The 26350-nt window shown below is 38.7% G+C and overlaps 1 protein-coding gene across 7 annotated transcripts in view; it reads right to left on the bottom strand.

Moving 5' to 3' along the window:
- Window positions 1–26350, bottom strand: part of RHBDD1 (rhomboid domain containing 1) — a 157940-nt gene that overhangs the window by 84598 nt on the left and 46992 nt on the right. For 5 of the 7 annotated variants that reach the window (XM_070489627.1, XM_070489626.1, XM_070489630.1 and 2 more), the window contains 2 exons: window positions 21055–21562; window positions 19683–19815 (listed from right to left, as the gene is read on the bottom strand). In XM_070489627.1, the coding sequence (XP_070345728.1) occupies window positions 19683–19815; window positions 21055–21487 (566 nt within the window). In that variant the 5' untranslated portion in view covers window positions 21488–21562. Of the gene's footprint in view, window positions 1–19682; window positions 19816–21054; window positions 21563–23100; window positions 23201–26350 lie in introns of all 7 variants that reach the window. The other 2 variants (XM_044751614.2, XM_014835929.3) reach the window with 1 other exon arrangement.

Raw genomic sequence — 26350 nt, forward strand, 5'->3', positions numbered from 1 at the left:
CGAAAGTATGACTAGGAGCCATATAATTGTTCATCTAATACAAGGCTAGCAACATAATGGATCACCTTTGGACCCACAAAACACTTCCAAAAAATGAAAATCTACTCTGATTTCTAATTTGCATTCCTCAACAAACTTCTTCAAAACACATGTGCCTTCTTCAAATCTACTAAAAGATTTCCCAAGTGATTTTAATCTCATTTACTATTTTCTCACATCTTTTGCTGCCCGTTTCCCATTCAAGCTTATTTTTACTGTTGATGCTGCACTGAATCTTAAGAAAACTCAACTAAAACTAACATGCAAAAATCTATGAAATCTAGATCAAAATGGGACCTCACGCCGTAACTAAAGATGAAGGCCTCTGGGGAGGATCTTAGAATAATATAGAGCACATGAAGAACTCCTTTCTTTTGAGTTGGGCAGTCCACCTCCACCCAGATGGGAAATCACAGCTCTGATGAGTCTTTTCAGATTAAACACGCAGCAGATCAAGTCCCGCAGCATCTGAAATACCACTACAAACAATGCGTGTTAAACAGTGTATAATCAGTACGCTCAAGACACTTGATGGCAATCACACGCAGTGTACTCAGGAAGACACTGGAGTGGAATTTATGAATTTTAAATGAACGTCTACTATCTCTTAGAGCAAATCTTTAAAGTTACTGTAACAACGCAAAAAGCTTTAAACCTAATGTTCCAAGACAGGTGTTTTCAACCCTCCTGTGTCTGTCTAACTACATCCCTCTCCAATCACTGTGGCTGTGGCTTCAGCCATTTCCCAATCCCTGTAAATACACCTTAAATCTTTTGCCATGAAGATCATTTAATTCCTAACTCTGCAATTGTCAGATTAGAGATCTGACAACTCTAGAACATGACTAATACCACTATTATTAGTGTAAAACATCTGACTGAGGAAAACAAAACTAAATAATGGTCATAATAATGAGGATGATGAAGAAAATTTTTCTGCCTTCAGAAAAGCCACAATTCTTTATTGGCAAGAGGAAGAACAGTGCACAGTACTGTGTGTTCCATTCAGCTTTTTCACATAAACAAGGTTTCCTTTGTCACTCCTTAAAAAAAAAAGAAACTGGGGACAGGAAGATCAGGGGAAAAATGAGAGTCACGAATAATGAGTCAATGAGAAATGTGGCTGAGGCTCATAAGAATCCATGATTCTTACTTTTTCATTCCCCGTTACACTCGAGTTAGGGAAGGGACTTTTAATATTCTGCAATGCTGCTCACCAACTCACTGGCTGGATGGGTAAGCTCTGAGGACTCTATACTTATTCTAAGCGGCCTATCTTCCATGTCTACTCTATCCTCATTTTTCATTCAGCAGCACAGAGGAGGAAAGAAAAGAGAAAGCGGCTACCATGAGTCACCACCAAGTTAGATAAACCAGACAAGGCTCCCTATTAGAAACCTATTTCACCATAAGTACACATGTAGTATCTGAAATGACTTTAAGGTGATTATCTAATGGGAAAATGCAAGCAAACAAACAAACAATATGTTAGTAACAGTGAATTTCCATCAACATTACATTGGTTATCAGTAAAAAGATGGATCAGATAGTGTTCATTTTTAATTCATAGGCTCTACTTATATATTCAGTACAAAAGAGCACTGAAAGTTTATAAAGTCATTTTTCTGCCGCCTGCATAGTACTGAATTATTTAAAACTCATTTGAAAAACACACACACACCTGACAGTTTTTAAAATACTGTTTGACAACAGCATTTTCAACATCTATAAAAATACGTGCTAGAAAAGCAGATTCTGTACACACTGTCTTTCATTAGCAAGTCCTAAAGTATTTTTACCCACTGGTGCATCACACTTCTCAAAATCACTTGAGAAAAATAGGAGGAAATATGACCCTTTGTTCAGAGTTCAAATTACTTGGTATATATCCTACAGTGAATTTACACTACCCTCAAAGTAAAATTAACTGGTTCATCAAAACCTGGACAATGTCAGGTACCCTGCGAGATCCTCCCTCAAAAGTTACAGGATTACAGGGACCAGCCTGGTGGAATAGTGGTTAAATTCACATGCTCCACTTCAGTGGCCTGGAGTTCACGGGTTTGGCTCCAGGTGCAGACCTACACACATCACTCATCAAGCCATGCTGTGGTGGTATCCCACATACAGAAAATAGAGGAAGACTGGCATGGATGTTGGCTAGAGACAATCTTCCTTAGGCAAAAAGAGGAAGATTAGCAACAGATGTGAGCTCAGGGCCAATCTTCCTCACCAAAAAAAAAAAAAAAAAAAAACTTACAGGATTAGAAATCCTCGATAAACTGACACTATAATTGAGTGTTCTCTAGGTAAGAACTCATCAAATAAACTCTACAACTTTTGATGCAATAGTGATGCAGCAGTTGGAATACATCAGAGAAACTCAAAAGACTTTTTAAAAATTATATATTAAATATTGTTTGGATCATGAAATCTCCATAATGTTTAAAAAAGAAAATTTGGTTTTAATAATATTAGTCCAAAGCTTGAATAAAAACAAAAATGGTGATCTCTTAAAACAGAAAAAGGTACCCCCTGCCCCCCCAAAATTCACATCCTCCTAGAAGTTGATCTAAGTTCCTCCATATCTATGTTCACATCCTTTTCCACACCTACTGTTTCAAGTTTTCCTTCTAATTTTCTTAATTATACCTGCCACAGGCTTGGCTACTTGATTTATCTTTTCAAAGATATGGCTCTTCAGTGATCAATTCTATCACTTTTTTCCTTTTTAGTTTATTAAATTTTGCTTTTATCAGTATCAATTCCATCTTCCTCCAATCTTTTACTTATTCGTTCCTTTTCTAGCTTTTCAAATTGACGGCTTAAGTTATTCACTCTTTAAACTTGCTATATTACAAAAAGCACTTAAGAGTTTGCCATAGCCCACAGGTTTTGATATGAGGTGTTCTCACTGTTCATTTCTAAAGTCTTTTTTTTTTAATTTCCTCTTAATCAGGGAGTGATTTAAATTTCCAAGTGATTATGATTATCGGGATTGTGTTTTCCTTTGGCTGATATTTAGTTTTTTAAGTCTTTATTATTCCCTTGTGGTCAGAGAACATGGCCTGTAAAATCTCTGTATTTTTAGCCTCGTCCATAGCCCCTGTCTATCTCGTGGAGGGATGTGTGGTCTCCATGTGGGATCAGGCAGGGCCCTCGGGGGCCACACACTGCACGGCACTGAGGGGCGTTGCCACCTTTCTAGCCCAATCGTTTAGACACCTTTTCAAGTCTTCTGAGTGCTCAGTTTTCCCTTTTCTCCTTTGAACCCCAGACTTTGCCTTCTGGTTCTCTACTCAGATTTTGGGTCTGACTAGGCATCTGGTCAATAACTCAGCTATTTACACTTGCATTTTATATTTGGTTGGGTCAGCCACCCCAAACTCCAGCTTTATTCAACAAACACACATTTACTGAGCAACTATGACATGCCACCCATTGTTTCAGACACTGAGGACAGACAGCTGATATCCCTGCCCTCCCAGAACTTGGAAGAGACAAGTTACAATTTGTGATACGAAAATATGCAACTATACATTTATATTTTAATAACTTCTCTAATGTATATAACACATGCTCACTATAGAGAATTTGGCAAAAAAAAAAAAAAAAAAGATGAAGAAGAAAAAAGATAGGGGCCAGCCTGGTGGTATAGTGGCTGGGTTTGCATGCTCTCCTTCATTGGCCTGGGTATCACAGGTTCGGATCCTGGGAGTACCTATACATTGTTCATCAGACCACACTGTGGCAGCATTCCACACGCAAGGTAGAGGAAGGTTGGCACAGGTGTTAGCTCTGTGACAATCTTCCTCAGGCGAAAAGAGGCGGATTGGCAACAGAAGTTAGCTCAAGGCCAATCTTCGTCACCAAAAAGAAAAAAACAAGGAAATAATTCCATAACCTTACCGTTAACCAAGAATACTATTTTTATGTGCTTCTCTCTAGACCTTTTTGTGACTATTGTTAAAAAAATTGAAATCACATTATTTATAATACTTTGTATTCTACTTTCTACCCTTAGCTTAAGGATTTTCCAATTCCATTAACATAATCTCTGAAAATACTATTTTAATATCTGTATAATTTTCTATTACATCATGATTTACTAAATCATGCAATTATCAACTACATCCACTTAAGTGGTTTCCAACTTTCCAACACTTCATGACAGCAAATATACTTATGTCAATCGTTTTCTGTATTTCTGGTTATTTATAATTTGGGCAGGTTCTTGGAAAGGTAATTATTAAATTAAAGGGTATAAATTTTTACAGCTCTTGATCCATATGATCAAATTACTTTTAAGAAAGTTTGTACCCATGTACAGTTCCATTAGAAGTTCATGTAAACTCCTATCTCAACAGTGATAATTTTTTAATCATGTTAGTGTAATGAGTAAAACAGCTTATTATTTTAATTTTCCTTTGTTTGGTTAACAATGAATTCTCATGTTATACACTTATTAGCCACTGATTTTCTTTTTGTAAATTGTCTATTCATAAGACTTTTCCAATTTGCCTGTATTTTCCTTGCAGTTAGTATTATTCATCACAAAGAACGGACCCTCTTTTTCCTAATTTATTCCTTTTTTGCCTTTTGTTTTGATTTATAATGTATTCAGATCTGGAAAAAAGAAGTGTTGCTTTTGCCTTCATTTGGGATAGTGTTCATTGTTTTTACGCTTAGAAATTTCCTCCCAACTCAAGCACTAAAAAACTTCCATCACATATTCTTAGATATTTTTCAGATGTTTCTTAAATCTTCTAAGCATAATCTATACAAAATTTTTTTTGGATTATAGTGAGGTAAAGCTCTACCTTTAGTTTCTTCCAAGTAGTTAAAAAATTCTTCAAGTACTATTTGCTAAATAATCCTTATTTTCCCCACTGATTTTTGATGTTACCTTTATTATGTTTGTGGCCTATTTTGTCCTAAGATGTAGGAAAAAAAAAAGTGTGTCTGAGAATCAAGGAACTATGGTGATATAAATAATAGAAGAGACATATACTGCTAGAAATAAAACTTGTTATTTATTTGACCTGTGTGTTATAAATGACTACAAAATTAAAATGCTCTTCTCTTGAATTCAGAGGGGAACAATGTCCAGTTAAAGAGAGATAAATTAGAATCAAATTATTTTCTCTCTCATATACGCTAATGAGAAGCCAACTTTAAATGGAAGGAACATTCACGCAGGCTGCAGCCTATTCTCAGCTGGTTATCACAGAATAATTGATGTACTAATGATTTCAGTTCAGAGCACCGACTGTCTTCATTCTGCATAATTTGAACCAAACCTGAATGTAAATGGCAAACAGTCCTCTTGCCTATTTAACTCCCATGACTTTTAACTAAAAATCACTTAATATTGCAGAAGAGGAAGAGGAAAATTAGCAAATATAAAAAACTTTCTATTTAAAAACATTCCTCCTTATATTGAAATGGGAAGAATTAAGCAAATACATCAGAAATCTCCAGAGATGTGATTTATCATCTTATTAGTTGAGAGTGAATATTTAATTATATAACATTTATCCAATAGTGTCTCCTGAAAAAAAAATTCCAAGCAGGCCAAAGTCCATATTCTAAATACTCTAAAGGGAAATAAATGTGCTGCACAGGGTTCATTATTGTTTTAATGAAAAAATATTAGTAAAAAAAAAATAACATCAAAATAATTGCTACATTTGGTAATTAAGTTTTCAGATTACAAAAAACACCCTTTTTCTATAAAACACATTACACAGGTCTCTTCAGTTTAATAAGATGCATTTATTGGTATCACCTTTTAACCTAGGACATACTACTTTTCTTCAACTTTTAAACAACTTTATCTTTTTAAAATAGCTTCCAGCTACTGTACATGCATACAGTAAACCCAAGTCTTGCACCTGTCATCAAATCACCAGAATTGATCATTAACAAGTCTAGTTAGTTAAGTACAGATTGGGTAGGTGCTATTATCCACACACCCAAAATTACATCATAGCAGGATGGCCAATTAGTTTCAACCTGGGTAGTGAACCTTATTCCAAACAACTCTGTGTTCAACTGGAAAAACAGCTGCTTCCTTATTTCTACCTACTGCTCTTCCCTGTTATTCTGAGCCAGCCAATAGGGTAACATAGGCCCCAAACAAACGTCTGACTAATTTACAGACAGCAGGCATCCTCCATGCTGGTGCGCTCTGGTTGGGATGGAAATTTCTCAAATCCACCTCTGTGAATGATGTGTACATTTTAATATTGAACCACAACAGGACTGTCCAGTTACAGAAGGCAATATGTGTTCATGTACCTAAATTAAAACTTGCTTAGAAATCATGCTAGTGGCTAAATACTGCTTCTGAATCACATGAGGACAAAGGAAATGAAGTTAATGCTTACATACATAGACATTTAGGAAAGATTATTTTTTAACTCTTCAGTAAAACTAAAAACAACTGCCACAGCCAAGAGGAGCTACAACAGACTGAATTTTGTCCCCACCCAAATTCATATGTGAAGCCCCAACTCTCAATGTGATGGTATTTGGAGATGGGGTCTTTGGGAGAGAATTAGGTTTAGATGAGGTTATGAGGGTGGGGCCCTCCTGGTGGCATTAGTGCCTTTAGAAGAGACATCAGAGAATAAGCTTGTCTCCCTGTCTTCTCTCTCTCTACTATGTGAAGAGATATGAGAGGGTAGCTGTCCACAGCCAGAAAGTGCATTCTCACCAGAAAATGACCATGCCAGCACCTTGATCTTGGACTCCCAGCCTCTAGAACTGTGAGAAAATAAATTCCTGTTGTTTAAGCCACACAGTTTATGATAAGTTGTTATGGCAGCCCAAGCTGACTGAGACAGGAGTCTAAGCAGATATGAAGACTAAACGTTACATGGTATCTGGATGAGATTTCTGGAACAGAAAAAGGACATTAGGTAAAAACTAGGGAAATCTGCATAAAGTATGGACTTCAGTTAATAATAATGTGTCAATATTGGCTCATTAATTGTAACAAATGCACCATACTAATGTTAAGATGTCAAAATTGGGTGAAACTGGGCATGAGTTATATAGGAGCTTTCCATACACCATAATTTTTCTGCAAATCTAAAACCATTCTAAAAACTAAAATTTATTTACAATACACAAATAAATAAAATCTATCTTTGAACTCCCCTTAAAACCACCCATCATATCATTTCTTTATTTTTAGTGTAAAAAGACTTCCTGTTCTTAGCTATGGTTTAGAATAAATCCTTGTCCATTAACATCAGCAAAAGAGAAATTCTCCATAAGCACTGTCAAGGTTACTATTTATAGAACCAAAATTGTACTGTATACAGGAGTCTCTTAGTATATGTAATCTAATAAGAAGAGCAACTTGGTCTTTAACACAACCACTCCTTAATATGGAACAATTACAGCTCCTTGAAAATATGCAGAGGACACAAACTGACAAATCACAGACAAGGAAATACGACTTACTAAAAAGGCAATGAAAAGTAGTCCCATTTTACTAATAGCAGAATTGTCAATAACAGCAATGGAATAATTTTTGCTACATATCAAATTTACAAAACACAAGAGAATATTCAGGCTGGCCAGGAAGTGGGGAAGCATGCACTTTCATATGCTGTTGGTGGACAAACCAGAACAAACTTACTGAAGGCAAGTTGGTAACATGTATGAAGAGCCATGAAAATAGTTCATACCCTTAACCCGTGATTCTATTTCTTTGAATCTACTCCAACAACATATTCTGACCTGGGAGCCAAGACTTGCAAATAATGCTCTTATAGACATCCTCACTTGAATGATTAGGTAGTAAAATTGGTATGTAAAATTAGTGAATGAAAAAATAAATTAAGGAACCACAACAGGAATCATACGGTCATTAAAACTAAGTCTTTTGAAGAACTGTGCTAATAACAAGTTAAATGAAAAAGTAGAAAATACTATTGTATATGAGGGTAGGGGTATGTGATAGCAGAATGCTAATAGTTTTCTCCGGGTAGGCGACTATGGGTAATTTGTTTTCTTTATCATCCATTTATATATTTTCAAGTTTTCAACAATGGATATGTTCTTTCAATTAGGAGCTGAGAAATTAGGTTACACTTTCATTTAGCTACTGCTTTCTTTTCAGTTTAATTATTTATGTAATTGAACCATTTTTAAAAAGAAATTGTTATACTAAATCTCTTAGAAAAGAATAACTGAGGAAAACTCGGGAGTCGGATAAAATGGTCTTTTCTGTCGTCAATGTGCCTCCTATTTAGCTCTCGGTTCTTCCTACAGTGGTCAGGGATGGGCCTAATCTCTTTGTCCAGCTGTCCGAGACAGGGCTGGGTCTTTTCTCTTTCCACAAGCTTGAACTCGAGAGCCAGAGAGATGATTTATACACACCCTGTCCCCAAAGAGTCCCGATTCCAGTGGAAGGGAAAGTTTCCCGCCTCAAGATTTCTCCTTCTCATCGCATGAAATCTAACTCAAGGAGAATCATTGTTCTGGTTAAGTATTGCTCTCATCTTGAGTTCTGTTCAACTGTAAACCCTCCTGGGAGACAGACAAATTAACTAACTCTTTTATATGACTCATATAACTTTCCTTTATGGGAGCCTGTAAAGAGGGGAGGGAGGAAATGTGTAAGTGATCATCCGAGAAACGCAAAATAAAAATTTTCCCTACTTCACAAAATCTGCTCAGGACAGTCCTGGAATGTTGATTCAAACTGAACTCTTTAACAGGCTGCAAAAACATGTTTTCATGAAATAAAACCGAGGATGAGTATCAATTCTATATACATTTGTCATCTAAATTATTTGAAAAACGCAATGGTTCCAGTAGACACAAAGACAAAAGATAAGCTTGTGCAATATAAACAGAAAACCAATGCTTCAGAAAATGCTCACCTTGGAAAATAAATAAATTCTTGTATACACACACACACACATACATATACACAAACGCACATCAAACAACTTTGTAGTATCACGTTATACCTACTAAAAATGTTTTTTTTAAATAATGAAACCCAATGCAGGCCAATTTATACTAAAGCTGACAAAAACGACATAATAAATTGGCACAACTTCTTGAAAAACAACTTAACCCATCCTTGAAAAACATGAATTCCAGACAGCAGCCCTCTCTCCTCTCAATGAGCTCCCACAACAGTGCCCCAACCCTGAAAAGACTGCAGTTCCTCCCTGGTTCTCATCTATCAGGCCATTTTTGCTGAAGGAGCTTACTCTCCCAATCACGGGTAATTTGGGTACCTTTGGATTTACATATTTGTCACTTGCCTGTTTCTACAAACCCCCAATGTATATATGTTAACCCTATATCCATTTGGGTTTTGTTTTATTTTCTACTAAGCTGTTGGAAATACTTCTATGTTTAAAAAGTTTAGAAAGGAATGTTATACTTTCATTTGGGAAACACTTCACTTTCTCCTTTGCTCTAGATAACCCCTTCTTCTTGAATTTTCAAAGGATTTTATTAACCATAACTGAACGCCTCTTATTAGCATTTCTGGTTGAGGTGAGATCTAAATCTGTTAGCACACGTCTCCTTATACAGACAGGTGTCTTGAGAGATGGCACAGTCATTAGTAAGCCTTATGAACAAATATTCTGGAATGCTAATGGTGACCCACTAAACTGATTTCAGGACCTTTCTAATGGTTAGAACCCACAGTTGAAAACCATGGCTTTGAAGCCCTGTTACCCGATGGGTGATGATGTTATGACTCACAGTGCCACAGCGTCTCAGCACAGAGCCATCCCCAAGCCTCTAGCCTTTGCTCTCTTCTGCTTTCACTCCACTCTCTCTCCTACTCCCCAAACACTGTTCTTTGTCCTCTTTCCTTTTCCTTCTACTTTTTCCCTTTTCTTTCCATTCAACTCATTGCTGCCATTACAGCTTCTGCAGAACGAATGTCCCCAAATGTACCGGCATAAGACAACAAGCATTTTCTTAGACTCACAGATTCTGTTGAGTCAGGAATTCAGAAAGAGCACAGGGTGGGGGTGGCCCGTCTCTGCCCCACAATGTCGAGGCCAGGCTGACACATGGTTGTATCTAAAGGCCATTCACTCACACGCCACGTCCTCAGAGCACAGTGAATCAAGGAAGCTGGACTTCTTACATGGGCTCCAAGGGCAAGTGTTTCAGCTCACAAGGCAAGAAACTGCTTGCCTCAGAGGTCATGTGGCACTTCTGCTGCTGTCTACTGATTACAGCAAGTCATAAACCCACGCAATTCAGGGGTAGGTGAATTGGACCCCTCTTCCTGATGAAGTGGCAAACTTCTAAAAGAACATGAGGGACAGGAGATGGTGTGACATTCATCTTCCAAACTGTTATTCCCCAACCTCACTCCTAATTCCCAAGGCAAAGATCCAACAGTCTAGCTAGATCTGGGTCTGTAGCTAGACCCATATAGGTGACAACTGACACTTCAAACTTCTAGCTGGGTCTGTAGCTAGACCCATATAGGTGACAACTGACACTTCAAACACAATGTGTCCAAGCTGATCCCACGGTCCTTTTCTTTTATGTTCCCTATCTCAGTACGACTGGGGAAGAAAGAACTGTATGTTGCATTTAACACAAACATGCCAGACACGACTTATCACAAAATGTAAGCAGATGCAAGGAGAGAACTCACAGTAGCTTGGGAGTTTCATGCAGCCTAAGGAATTCTGTCCCATACGGAACAGAGGCAGATTTTATAGTCAATTTCTATAAGGAGAGAGACATGTAGCCATTCTCCTCTGGACAAAGAGTTGACACTTCATATTGATGGTTTTAATTAGCAATTTCAGGGGTTAGACATATTTTCGCATACTCTACTGCTTCCCTCCCTCTCCCATCTCTGACTCGTGAAGCTCCCTTGGAAAAAGTTCTACTTGTTCAGGTTCCACATCCCCAACTCTCCTTTCACACAAGCTTAGAAACCTTCAAGTGGCTAAAGAGGTAGCATGAGAGTTTAGAACAGCGATTCTCAAAGTGTGCTCCATGGACCACTGAAGGTCCCAGAGGCCCATCCAGAGGTTCACGAGGTCAAAATTATTTTCATAACAACATTAGGCCATTATTTGCCCTTTTTTCTGTGTTGACATTTGCACTAACATTGTAAACGCAATGGTGGGGACAACTGCTGATGCCTTAGCATGAATCAAATAAATCAAGGCAGCAACACAAACAATACCAATAGTCACTGTATTCTTCACAGACAAAAAAAAAAGAAGAAATATCCTTGATAAAGCAGTAAAATTCTTAATTCTTGAAATATCAATATTAGTACACATCTTTTTAATATGCTATGTGCCAAAATGGGAAATATGCATAAAGCACTTCAGCTGTATATCAAAGTAAGATGCTTGTCTCCAGGAAAAGCACTCGTGTGGTTCTTTGAGCGGTGAGATGAATGCTGTTTTCGTGGATGATCCCCTCATGTTTACTTGAAAGAAAAACTGACAGACTACAGTTAAATAAATAGAAAATGGAACACATTTTCTCAAAAATGAACAAAGTGAGCCTTCAAAAAAAACAACTCACGATATTTATTGTCAATGACAAGATCTGAGCTTTTAAGGGAAAATGAGAATTTTGGAAAACTACTATCAGCCACAGTGAGCTTGACAGCTTCCCAATACTTCAAGACTTTTCTGATATTTGTGGTGATATTAATAAATGTGATATTTTGATATTGTATAATTAAATTTGTCAGTATTTACAAGGTCTGCATAATCAGTGAACCAATATTTCCAAATAACCAATATAGGATATCAGAAAATCACATATGGGTAAAAAATCCATTCAAAGTTTAAGACAGACCAATGGATTTTAACAGAGTACAGAAAGATCCATTGATATGGTTTCAGATTCCACACTGGAACTAACCTTTAAGAAACTACCACTTGCTGAGTTTTGGTGTAGTACAAAGAACATCCACAATTATCTGAAAAGGAAATTAAAAAACTCCCTTCTACCATTTCCAAGTACACTTCTGTGTGAGACCAAATTGCCTTTCAACCAAAACGATATTCTCTCCCAAACTGCCTTTCAACCAAAACAATATTATCTCAACAGATTAACTAGAGAAGTAAATCTGGGAGTCAGTTGGTTTTTTTCTATTGTCAGATATCAAAGAGTTTTGCAAAAGCTGGTGTCTCAGCCCAAATAGTTAGGCAGAGAATTCAATCTCCTTCTGCCTTTTTGTTCTATTTAGTCCCTCAATGGATTGGAGGATGCCCATCCACAACAAGGAGGGCAATCTTCTTTACTCAGGTCACCAAGTCAAAGGCTAATCTCTTCTGGAAATATCCTCACAGACATATCCAGAAAAAATGTTTAACCAGATATCTGGGCATCTCATGGCTCAATCAAGCTGACACACAAAATTAACCACCATGCTGATATTCTTTAACTTATGAAAGCTCGTTCAACCATAAATATTTACTAAGTACTGACTATGTGTCAGGCTGATGATTAAGATACAAAGATGAGTGACCAGCACCGTGGCGGAGTGGTTAAGTTCACGAGCTAAGCTTTGGCGGTCCAGGGTTTCGCTGGTTAGGATCCTGGGAGCGGACATGGCACCGTTCATCAGGCCATGCTGAGCCAGTGTCCCACATGCCACAACTAGAAGGACCCACAACTAAAAATATACAACTATGTACCAGGGGGCTTTGGGGAGAAAAAGGAAAAATACAATCTTAAAAAACAAAAAGAAAGAGACAAAGATAAATAAGAAACAGTCCCTAGTCTCAAGAAGCTCCTAGCCTAGCCTAGAGTGGGAGTCAAAAAAACACATAAACTATGATGGAGAAAGTGCTTCTGGTAGAGAAATCTACAGTAACTATGGGAGCAAAGGCAAAAAAGTAATTAACTCTGCCTGGAGGAATTAGGGGAAGAAAGACAAAACAGATATTATTTGGTTAGGATTTTGGATGATAACCAAGATTTCACAAGGAGAAAAGAATAAAGGGCATGCTACCAGGGAGAGGGACGGGAGATGCCATCCCAAAGGCCCTGACACACACGGTTGGTATTTTGAGTTTGCGTTTTCACCATCTCCTACCCATCTTTGATGGTGCAGCAGGCGGAATAATGACCCCTCAAAAGGTATCCACATCTATGAGGCTGGCCCCGTGGTCGAGTGGTTAAGTTCGCGTGCTCCGCTGCAGACAGCCCAGTGTTTCGTTGGTTCGAATCCTGTGCGCGGACATGGCACTGCTCATCAAACCACGCTGAGGCAGCGTCCCACATGCCACAACTAGAAGGACCCACAACAAAAAATATACAACTATGTACCGGGGGGCTTTGTGGAGAAAAAGAAAAAAAATAAAATATTAAAAAAAAAAAAGGTATCCACATCCTAATCTCTGGAACCGGTTTACCTTATATGGCGAGGACTTTACAAGTGTGGTTAAGTTCAGGATCTTGAGATGGGGCAATCATCCTGGATTACCAAGGTAAATTCTAACTGTAATCACTAGTGTCCTGATAAGAAGGAGGCAGAGGAAGATCTGACACAGATAGGAGAAGGCAATGTGACCTCGGAGACCCTGGGGTGATGCGGCCACAAGCCAAGGAATATTGGCAGCCACCAAAAGGTGGAAGAGGTAAGCAATGGATTTCCCCCCAGAGCCTCCAAAAGGAGCCCACTCCTGTCAACAGCTTGATTTCAACTCAGTGATACAGATTTTGGACATTTAGCTTAAAATTGTGAAAGAAAAGATTTGTGTTGTTTTAAGTCACCAAGTTTATGGTAATTTGTTGCAGCAGCAATGAGAAACTAATAGATGCTCTCTGCTATCTGCCTCTAGTATCATTTCCTAACACTCAAGGAGGACTCTGGAATAAGCCCACAGTCTTCATCTCTACCCTACCTCCTACAATCATCCTGGGCAATTTCACTGCCCATGCAGATAATCCATCCAACTCCTAAACCTCACAACCTCTTAACTCCTTGACTCCAGTGACCTTCGCTTCCGCCATTCCTCAGTCTCATATCACCACAGACATGCTCTGGACCATGTCACCAGTAAAACAAATCCTGTCCTCTGACCACCAATTCCTATTCTCATGGCTCTCTCAGTTTTCAAACTTGACAGAATCTTCTCTCTCTTAATCCCTCCATTTGCCCACCATCTCTAGGCCTCTTTGTTTCATTTCTTTCCCTTCCCTATAGTCATTATCGGGACAACCCTCTCAACAGAAGCTACAGGTGAATTTGACGAGAAACTCATGAAACCTGTCAGAGGTACTTTAGAGTCACGGGAGGGGTCCCAGCAACATGTTCACATGGTTATATGTTTTTGTAAAATTTGTGAAAGTGAGATATCTTAACTTCATTGGTTAAAACTATCTCTTTTCATTCCAACTTCCTCTCTGTCATACTTCCTCCTGTAGCAGGCGGCACTGGAGTGGCCAAAGACATTTTTGGGATTCAACTAAAGGGAAGCTGAGTTGAAGACACATTTAGTTTGGGCCCAGTAGGGTATTTATATGGCTCACGGTCATTTCAGTGCATAGTCAAGTCACTACTAGTGGCAGTCAAGTCACTACTAGACACTGCAGTATACAAATGGCTTCCAGAAATACTCTTAATACCCACTATGCAACCTGAACCAGGACTGTAACAGGAGGCACAAGAGTAGCACTCTCAAGCGTCCTAAGGCTTAGACAGTATAGTCATCGCGCTGGAGTCAGAACCAAGTGCCTGCAAAATTCTTCTAATGACCAAGCATGTAAAATTGTAAGCAGAGGATTCAGTTCTCATTGATACATAGTGAAAACAGAAAGTAAACAGAAGTTCTCCCATCAAGAATATACTCAATAGTGCAATGTATGCAATTATAAATACACAATCTGCTTTCCTTTTTTTTGAGAATCCTGCAAAATAAACTTTTATCAGAATTCTTACGTTTATAGCTTTCAAGCAAAAATATTCTCAAATCATAGCAAAAGCTATAAACAGAGTAATGAATAGGTTCTTGGATTTCTGGTAATCCAATTAATGAAAGGGAGTGAATCACAGAGTGAATTATAAGAACATTAGAAAAGTAGTTAAATTTCCTGCTGATTCAGCACAAAGGATTGAGATCAGTGAAGAAAACATAAATCTCACACTATGCCACTAAAGATCATTGACGACAATCAAATTAACTCAAAGAACATTTGATATCAGTCACCACACAAGAAAACTTGAAAAGCCCTGAAATTTTACAGCTTTTTATGCAAAGACACTTTGATAGAGGTTTTCCCAAATCAGACAACAATTCTAAAAATTTACCCAATACGTTGTGAAAGAAGCTCTTTTAAACTTTCAATAATAAAAAATTAATTTTGATGCACCATGCTGTTCTCTCTACAAAAATGCTATTGCTGAATTATTGTAATATGAAGAAGAGATCACAAAGAATGCAGCAAAACCCGTGCGGAAAAATATAGAAGAGTACCACGGAGTTCATATAATATGTTATTTTTATGGATTTTGTAATGTTTATAGTATTTGTCAGTTCTTAAAAATGTGTAAATTGTTGTACTTTCTTTTCTCATTTAAAATTTCTACTTTTGTTTCCCTTTTTTTTTCCTTAAAAAGGACCCTCAAAACTGAATAAGCTTCAAGTCCACAAAACTGAGATCTGCCCTTGACAAAACACTCATCTTCCTCAATTCCCAACCTCCACCCTGGATTAACCCCATCTAATACATGTAGAAGGAATCACAGAATCAGAAAACCATCCTTCACAATGCCCCTGGAAATCACCACTGCAGACAAGGACCACCATTGATATTTACTAATCCCTTATAAGGGGAATGGTTATTGGAAACAAGCTATCTGCATGACGTCCAAATACTACACCACAGATTGCTCGCCAAATGCAAAGGAACAGATGTACCCTTACAGTAGAGACTACCTTAGTCAAGTGATTAAACTTAGAATTTCTAAGGGAGGGACAATCTGGCATTATGTCCTTCCTGATGTGACGCAATGTGGAGTGTACAGCATCTATGAAGTATTCTTGCCAAAAAAACCAGTTTAATCTGAATGTAATTAAGCCTTTAGACCTCACTTCCAGTTTACAGAAATGCAGAGTCAAGAGGGACAAGTTAAATAACCCTATAAGGAAACAAGCAGAGAAATCGAGAACATGGGACAGTCTACATAACAAGACTCTCTTCACAGTTTTTCCATGACACTTATTTTTCACTGTCACGGAAAGATAAAAAGGTAGAAGGACTGCCTTAGAGTAAAAGGAAACAAAGAAATATAATGATCAAATGCACTGTGTGAACCTTGACTGTATCCTGGTCCTCTCTCATCCCTCCTCCCCAAAATACCAGTTACAAAAGACATTTGGAAAACTGAGGAAATCTTAATATGGACCAATTACTAGACAACACTGGGGATTTACTGTTAATTTTCTCTGTATGACAGCAGTAATGTGGTTATGTAAAAGAATATCTGTATTTCTAGGAGATGCACACTGAAGTTGTTAGGGGTAAAGTTATCATGAAGTTTGAACTTACTTTCAAATGATTCAGCAACATTTCTTTATGTTTGAAAACTTTTACAATTAAAAAATTGGTAAAAGTGAAAAATACATTAAATCTATTTTTCTCTCATTTAGTCAATCTCATCAAGAAGTTTTTAGTAAGGTCAAAGTAATTACTCTCCTCAGACATTAGCAATAAAGCAGCATGCAAAGCTGAGGGGCTAACGTTCTCAGAACCCCTGTATTGCACTCAAGAATCTCCTAGGACCCAAGTGCCGTTGTCGTCTGCTTAATTCGTGTTCAAGAGTAGCTCACGGGAAGTTTTAGACTGCTGTCATTCAGGATGAAAAAGTCAAGTAGGAACAAGGGGCAGAGATAGAGAGAACTCAAGCAAACAAAATTAAATAAAAGCTGATTTATTGTATTCATTTTAGGAAGAAAAAGAAATCACGCATTCAGGACATTATACACTTCCAATGATTTATCTCATAATAAAAATAATGAGTTAAGTACTTGATCGTTTATAAAGCATCTTCACATGGATTACATTTTGAGTCCTTAACATTGACATGAAACAGAGAAGGTAAGTAATATTCCCATTTTACGGATAAGGAAAATGAGTCTCAGAGAGGCTGTGTGATTTGCCTGAGGGCCTACAGGTAGCATGAGCCCAGGTCACTTTCCCATGTGACCACTGTCCTCTAGCGTGGTCATCGAGTGGCTGTCTTACTCTGGGTAACGTTCATTTCTCTGAGCTTCAGTTTTGGGACTAAATAGCCTCAGGCTCATATGAGAATCTGCAGAGGTTCATAATTCAGGGTAGAAAAACACTTGACATCAGATTCCCCTTCCTTCCATGAAGAGAAGAGCCCAGTCTATGAGGAGGTGGCCTCCCGAAGTAGCCTGCGCACATCCTTCCTGTGCCACCTCAGGTGCAGGGACACTTCTTCAAATCCAATCACCTTCCAGGGTCCCAGGACATGCAGGGAAATGACAAACCCATGCAAGGCAAAGCAATCACTGAAATAAAGTGCACACGGGTACCGTGCAAAGTAAAAGAAGCAGCAAATAAGTGTGATTACTTTACTCCACGGGTCAAGTCCACACCCCTCACAATGCCTAACGGCTGGCTGTTTGGAGTGGCTTCCCTCCATAAAACTCCGTAACTAGGGGAAATTGCTAATTCCATGGCTTTCATAAAACACAGAGGTCCACCAAATGTTTGCTTGGCAGACATTTTTTTCTCCCAAAGGGCAGCTCATTAAGTCTGACAATAAAGCAGGCTTTGTTCTAAAGATTTACAGTGTTTTCCCCATGAAAATTCTAATTGACAACCACCAGGAGAATAACAATGCAGAGCAAAGAGAGCTCTGGTTTCTCCCATTCTTCCAAGATCCATCTCAAAGAGGCACTCACTTCTTAGGTTTCCTGGACCAGTGTTTCACTGGGTCTTTATTTGGACACATGCATAAGTAGATGGTTGGATATTAGAAGTTTACCATTCAAAGCACTCAAATCTTAAAAACCAAGAGATTTATTCTTTCAAAGATAAGAAACTTCATTTAATTTGTAGGTCCCTCCAGGCAGAATAAGTATATTACATAAAAATGCAACCATGCCTTTGCCATGTAAAGGGGGGCACCCTACAAAAAATAAAATGCCTAATGAAAGTCTTCAGAAGTAGTTGCATGAGAATATTAAAGGCACTGCTATTCAATGGACTCATTATAGGATAAAAGTTCAAGTACCAGAGGGAGTGATTTTCATATGAATGTTGGGTGTTGCCAGCACACACAAGCGTCCCTCATCTACACAGAGGACCAAGTCAGGGAGCTGTGAGTGACAAGGTATAGAGAGGGCTGTTCAGATAAGGGACAGACATTACTGGACACTTTTTCAAAGAAAACTTTGAAGATTTTGTTAGGCTTTCTTCGTGGAACTGTCACAAGATAACAATACATTTGCAAATGAGTGGTGTTCAGTGGCCACATGACTGCCTTTTAGAGACCAGCTGGCAATGGCTGCCCATGATGGGAAATTAGCATCAAAGAAGGCCTCAAGGTTACTGGGTTGACATACAGCCCAAGGAGAATATTCTCAAATGAAGTACGACACCCAACACAGTCACCCAAACCAAAAGTGAAATAAAAACTCCTGTCTGAAAAGAACAGCAGCAAAAAAAAATCCTCCTTACTTCTTCCTGAATCCTCCTGAATATCCTTCTTCTCCAAACGGTGTCCAGGTCCCCACAGTAAAAATAACAAATCATGTGCTTCCAGTTGCATTATAAGATTATGAGAAGTGAAGCTGGTAGAAGTGGGAAAATAACACAATTCACCTTCCTTTTTCTAAACAGAAAACAGAGAAAGGAACTAAAGTAGGAAAGCACAGCAGCCCAGGCAGGAGCACCAGACCAAGAGTCAGGAGGCCCAAATCCTTACTAGTCTAGCGTCTATCATGAGAGCTATTTTGGCCAGTCCCCTAACCTCCTGAATTGTTGTCCTCATCTATAAAGGAAAGGAGTTATCTAGATCAGTGGTTCTCAAACTGTGTTCCTTGGGGCCCTAGGGTTCTGTGGGGGGTGCCTCTAAGGCAACCACAGTGAAATGGAGCTAAGGTGAAAGGAATGGGGTCCCATGCTTCCTCTCAACCCAAAACAGTTCAGACTCAATCCACTTTGTATATCGAGGTTGTGAGTAAAGAGTTTTTGTTTAAAGAGTTCTACTACCAAGATAATTCATGGCTAAATTTAAAGCCTTGGACCAATATACCTTGTGATTTTTTATCTTAATAATTAAGCGGTTTCCATGTGCCTCTTTGGATTATTGTTATCAGAATTAATTAATTGATAAGCTGGTTAATATTGATCCTCAAATCTGTATGTCAGGTTCTCTTATTTCTACTTGAAAGGTGAGGAACTGAAACTCAGATAAGACAAGTACATCAAAATCACACAAATATGTAGCTGACAGGATTCAAACTCAGGAACATCTGACACTAAAACCATTAAGCTAAGTTCTGTGCTTATAGTTAAAGAATAAACTTCACTGTAAAATACAATTGGCTACCTCGTTATTATTGCAATCTTTCTCCACGGAACATCAGGTTCTTCATTTGTATTCCCTGAGAGTAAACACTTACCCTGGCGAGATGAAATGAATAGCCACAAGTTCTGCCCAACAAGCAAATTTGTTGGGTACAGGAAAGCCCAAAACGTTGACAAAGCCTCCAGGGCAATAATGGTTGTTAAGAACTTTCAAAGCAAACAAAACTCCTAGAAGAGAATAAAGAGCGTACAAATGTCAACAACCCAAATGTGGAGATAATCAACATTTGCAAAGAAAACTAATTGAAAGTGAAAATGATTCTTTGACCACATCCAAGTTTTTGCTTTGAAACATACTCTATTCCTTACAACAAGTCAACCCAGCATTCGGTACAAAAACAATGTTCAAGCCAAACATTCCTTTGATGTTTCTTAACACAGAAGTTCAAACTGACTTTTATGCTATTAAATATATAACATATAACATGGGACTAAAACACCAGCAATGGTAGTAAATGCCACTGAATTGGCCACTTCAGAATTGTTAATTTTATGCTATATGGTTTTTAACTCAATAAAATAAATACCAGTACTGTGTATTTTTCTACCCTCTATGGAAATACATGTTGAAGACAGGGCATATTTCCTTTCTTCTCCCATGATCATATGTATGAGGATGCATTTTACAGGGATGACAGGGAAAGTTGAGGAAAGGGTTAGATTTCCTTCTATTTCAGGACTATTTCCCTCATCCTCTTCACATTCTAATTTTTCAAACACCTAGTTTAAGTCCTGATGGCAATTTCAGTCCTATGAGACATATGTAAAAAAGAACTAGTGACGGGGAACAGTGAGAGACAATGCAACACGTGGTTAAAGTTATATGGACTGGGCACAAGGCCCAGCTCGACCACTTACTAGATGTGTAACCTTCAGTAAGTTGCCTTACCTCTTTGAGTCTTAGCTTCCTCATCATCTACAAAATCAAGACAATGTCCCCTCCCTACGGACCTGTTATATGAATTAAATAGCATGAGCTATGTAGAATGATGATCACAGCTCCTAAAACATGGTGAGCATGCCACGGGAGGGTGTGGTGCATTTATTTTAATGAAGTTATTGACAGGCATACTCATCTTGTTAGAGAACTCCCCATCACAAATACACCTGTGGGTCTCTCTGCAGCCCTACCATGATGGAGCTTGTGCATCTTTCCCAGTACTACATCTCCTACAAAACTACCTTTGAGCAGACCCTAGTCTAAACTGTCCAAGGGTGAATGATGCTGCATAATGTGGAACAGCAAAATTTACGTCCCCCCTGTACTCCAATTGGCCTCCTCTCCAAAATCCAAGCCCCAGCAGCCCTTAACCACTCAGAATTCAGTTCCCTCACTAACTAGGGACCCATTCTTCATAAGATGACAGTGGCTACACCTCCATTACTGTCTTCAGCATGCCGCCTTACCTGAGAAACCTACAGCACAGTTCCTTCTGAAGTCAGGTTCATCCATAAATTCTGCAAGAGCAAATTCCAAGAACAGGTACACCACCCCAGTGAGTAGGGAGAATGTGATGATGATGTAGGCAAACCATTTACTTCCTAGTCTTCTTTCCAGATTTATTCCTTTCCATAGCATGGATGCCATATTGAAATACAAATGCCAGTCGTCTGCATGGTGGAATGGGGAGAGCAGTAAGCGCTGCCAGTCTTTTTGCTGGTAACACTTCTCCACGCTAAGGCAGGAGTTATACAGCGACTTCAGAGGATTCAAGAAGAGCCAGATGTTGAGAGCCAAAGTTGCTAGGGTGACAGGTGGAATATTGTTGATCCCAACATGGAAGATTTGAGAAAGGAGCAGAATAAGCCCAGTATTAATTCCTCTTGATCTCCGCTGCATGGTTAGATATCAACCCAGTGAGAGGAAAACGTGGTCAGGTTTTAGGAATCTAGGGAGGTTTACAGACGGCTGAACCTAAAACATAAAATAAAATGCACATGAAACTCCAGCAATTAAGATTAAATTAACACAGTGATAAGACACACTCACTTAAAGATGAGTTTACATTATGTATATCCCACCTCCTCTAACAGAAACACTTATTTTCAGTGTCTTCCAGAGTAAGATCCAGGACACGGGCTGACATCCTTCCTTAATTTTACATTCTAAAACAGAAATTTTATTCCAAATCCCAATGAACCAGTTAATGGATGGGTATGCTTTCTCTGACAAATATGCCATGAAAATATGACTCGTCTTCCTTATAAACAAACTTGTAACCTAATAAAAAACTTACAAAGATAGTGTGCAAATATGTAATAACGATTTCTACTCAGACTACTGGTCAGGATTCTCTATCCCCTTCATTTTTTTAAAGAAATATTTGATTTTGATATATTAAATAGTCTGCTTCAAAGTTTTTAAACATCAACAAGCAAGTTTTAAAATGCAAGTATATATTATCTTCTCTTCCACGTTGCCAGATATCAAATGCTGGAATGCTTTATTTTAACAAAAACTTCAGCTTTTATAAGATATCTACTATGTGCCAAATCCTGGATTGAAACGCAGTCCGTGTTTAAGGAGCTCACGTTCTAGTAAGAAGTAAACCAACAACTGCCACACAATGTTCTAAATGCAGTGACAGAGGCACACAATTCAGCCTCAGGGGGTAATATGACTATGATCTTAAAGGGTGAAATTGGAGTTAGAGACGAAGAAGAGTTCCAGGTTCAGCAGTCTGCTTCTCCACGCCCTGAGGCTCGGCTGGCCCTGTGGCTTGCTTTGGCTGACAGAATGCAGAGGAAGGCACGCTATAGGAGTTTTGAATCTAGGCCTCAAGATGATTTGCAGTCTTTTGCTCTCTCTTAAAACCTTCCCAAGCAACCATGTGCACAAGTCCTGGCCAGCCTACCGGATGAAAGACACATGCTCCAGTCATCCTGATGGTCCTGGCCACTGGCTGGCTAATGCCCCAGAAGCAAAGCTGTCTAACTCACCAGCAGCTCACAGATGCATGAGTGAGTCCAGCTGAGCCCAGCCTAATTTGTTGACCCATAGAACAGTGAGCTAAATAAATGATACTTTACTTCACCAAGTTTTGGAGTGTTTTGTTACGCAGCAATTGCTAACCAATACAGAAAGCATGTGCTTTGGTGAGGGACTGGTTTATGCTCATGGGAAGGTGCTAGTAAAGAAAGAGAGGAAGAAAAAGCCAGAGAGTAAAGATGCAAGATATAAACAAAAAGAATGACGTCCTTAGAGGGAAGAGCCTTTCCATCATAACGTGAAGGAAGAAGAAAAATGTCAGGTGCAGCTATGGATAAGCAGGCAGATTGGGGGACAGGACGCTGAAAAAGTGTACATCTAGTGGTTCTGTCTCCTCTGTGGTGCTGTCATGGCTCCCATCCAAACAGGTAACTCACTCTGATACCCTAAACCTTCTCATTCAGACAGCACATTTGAAAGTACATGGGCTTTGGAGTAAAAAAGGGCAGAATTTTCCTACTTACCAGTCCTGTGATCTAGGCAAATTACTTAAACTGTCTGAAATTCAACTTCTTCACTTTAAATTAGGAATAATACCTCCTTCCCAGGATTACTGTAACATGTCTGAAATAAAGGAGATGCTGAATAAACGGTAGCTACTTTTTTCATAACTATTAGGTAATCTCACTTATGTGAAAAATCCTTTGCAAATGGTAGCATCTTAATAGGGCTCAAAGGTACTCCTCATCCTCCCATATGGATTCTGATCAACATCACACCCAGAAGAAAGGGTCAAGAAAGAATTATACATACATATATGGGTGTCTGTATATATTTCCTCACTATTAGCACAAACAAGTTTCTATATTGCCGTGGACTTATTATTGCAGCTCTGTAGCATTCTCAGAAACTAGAGAATTTAATGAAATTTCAACTGAAAAGCTCCCAAGTAATTTTGGAAAAATGGTCTCTCTTTTTCACATTGCCGTTCAAGTCAGTTTTCAATTCTCCAACTACTATGACTTTCTTGCAATTCTCTTAAATAATCATGTATAGCAAACATGATTGCCTATAATAGGAGCAAAAGAATAATCAGTTTACATGAAATCACAAACTAAACCCTTCAGTATCAGTACAGTGTCCTAGGACGCCAGGCCATGCACAGCAGAAAATCAAAACTAACTACGTCTTTGCTTAAGAAAACGTTCCCCCTCGATTGGAATCATTAGTGATGAAGAGTATAAACAAAAGGATAGCGGAATTTCCCCAGTCTAAGTTCATACTGTGTACTCCGGCTCATATTGCACTTGCTTGACTTCTGTCCAAACCCAAAGGTCCCTTTCCATTTGCCTGCCTGCTCTCACCTCTCAGCTCTCTCTCCCACTGCTGACTGCTCTGCTTCGCTGGGACACGGTGCTGTCCTGTGGCTTCACTCCCTCCTTCAATTTCCTTTCCTCTGCTTTTCACTTTTCATCTATCCTTACTCTCTTTTTCACTTACTCATGGAATTCCACCCTCATGGTCTCCATAATTCTTCTCATCAGGATGATTCCCAAATTTATGTTTTTCAGCCTTGATTTCTCAGTAGCCTTCAGGGACATAATCTTATAGGAAGAACAGAGTCTGCCTGACCTCTTGGCTTCTGAAGACTGAATTGTCCCTCATCTCACAGACTGACTATTCAGCCATTCCTTTTTTCACTCGTTTATTTAACAAATATCAAGTGCCAAATGCATGCCAGTCCCTGTGCCAGGCTTTAGAGATAAACCAAAGAACAAAACACTTACAATCCCAGCCCCTAAATGGCTCATTTCTATTTATTGATGGAAATAATAATATTGGCTACAGAAAGTCAAAAGATGAATAAAATGACGTGGCTCAAATTCTCAACAAATGTATACTTAATGCGAAGGCAGATATAACCATGGCCAACGTGAGAAGTGCATAATCTCTGTTGTTCTTCACTTTTGCAAACAAAGGCCACTGGTGCACAGATGTAGGTAGAACATAAGTTTTGAGTCTTAAGTAGCAAAGACAAATGGGCACTATTTCATACCAACTCTAGCCCAGTTTCCTTCCTACTAAGTTATCAAGTCAACCACTCAAGGTGAGGGATGCAGTCTGTAGCAATGTAACTTAAAAAATCCACCTGGTCCATGTGAACATCAGCTTTGTAATTTGACCTTGTGGGCCAGGCAGGCACAGCTCTAGGAACACCAAAGAGAACACAATAAGCAAGCAGTGACTATAAGATGAATATTGTTTTGTCCTGCCCACCAAATACACAGAAACTTTTAGACTGCTGAGCTGTAAGAGAGACCACAGAAGTATGATCAATTATGGCTACTTCTCCATGAACTGAAAATCAGTATAACGTGTTTGGTTTTGGAAGTGATTTATTTACTCTAACTTGTAACCAGACTAGAAAGCAGTTATCACAGCTCAAGGAAGAACAGGCTAGTCCCTGCACTCCTCCGCCTCATAAACACATCCTACCCCCACTCAGCATGCCCCACACTGAACGCTGGACTGTCCCTTCTAGTTCTGCTCCTCCTCTTGTGTTCCCCCTCTCAGGACACGGAATCTCCAGCTACCCAGTTGTTCAAGTCAGAGATGCAGAAAACATCCTTGACACGTCCTTCACCCTTGTCACCCCACTATACCAAAATCCCACCCATCAGGTTTTGTTAATTCTTTTTCCAGTTTGTTATCAGTCTTCTTCTTTCTAGCTCTAGGGCCACTACTCTGGTCTCAGCCACCATCATAACTTACCTTGATTACAACAAACTCCCTAACTGGATTCTCTCTTCTCCTCTTATACCCACCAACCACTGTCCACCACTGCTTAGGTTAATCTTTATAAAAGTGAAGTTGGATTCCCCTGCAGTAAGCCTTCAATGGCTTATCGTTACAGCTGGAGTAAAGTCCAAAAACCCTTTACCATAACTAAATGCTTGCAATTACCAGTGCCCTGTCCACCTCTCTGGTCTCACCTCACATTGGTCTCTGCCGTGGTCACTATGGTCCAGCCACACAGGTGCTCCCACATTACAAGCTCCATGATAACAGCATAAATGGCTGAGGGCAGAATTACCTTGTCCATTTTGCTCACCACTGAACACCCAGAGCCTAGCACAGCGACTGACTTATAGTAAGTGCTTAAGAAGTATTTTCCCAGTGACTCAAGATGAGTGTTTTTTAATGTATCTACATTATACAATAAATGGGATTGACTGAAAAGCTCTGAATACCTACAATACGTTCATCTCTAAGTAATTGTCCTGCAACCGTAACAACCTTCCCCATAGCAATATACATATTATTCCACTTACCATTTTTAGTTCTAGAACACTGTTTATACCATTTATCTCAACTTTACAGAAATAAACCTCTGATCCATTTAAATTGTATTAATAGGTTGCGTTGCCAGAACTATTTGCAAAAGAAAATGGCATTTTAATTATGTAGTAATACACACCAGACAGCACTATATCAAGGTTCTGACAGAGAAAAATGGAAGACTTTTTGAAATATTGATAGGAAAATTAGCCATATTTACTTTTAATGAGAAATTAAAAATTAAACAGGTATGTAATAAGAAAAACTAAGTGGCTAGAAAAACAAAAGAAACTGAACTCATAACTTGGGAAACCAAAGTGTCTCATGGGGGAGAGAATGGAGTTTTATAAAAAGGGAGAAGAAACTAATTACAATGATTTTCATTTCTACTTACAAAGCAGAAAATATTTCATCATTATCATTTACCACAGAGGT

The sequence above is a fragment of the Equus asinus genome, chromosome 19, assembly GCF_041296235.1.
Source record: "Equus asinus isolate D_3611 breed Donkey chromosome 19, EquAss-T2T_v2, whole genome shotgun sequence".
Classification (NCBI taxonomy): Eukaryota; Metazoa; Chordata; class Mammalia; order Perissodactyla; family Equidae; genus Equus; species Equus asinus.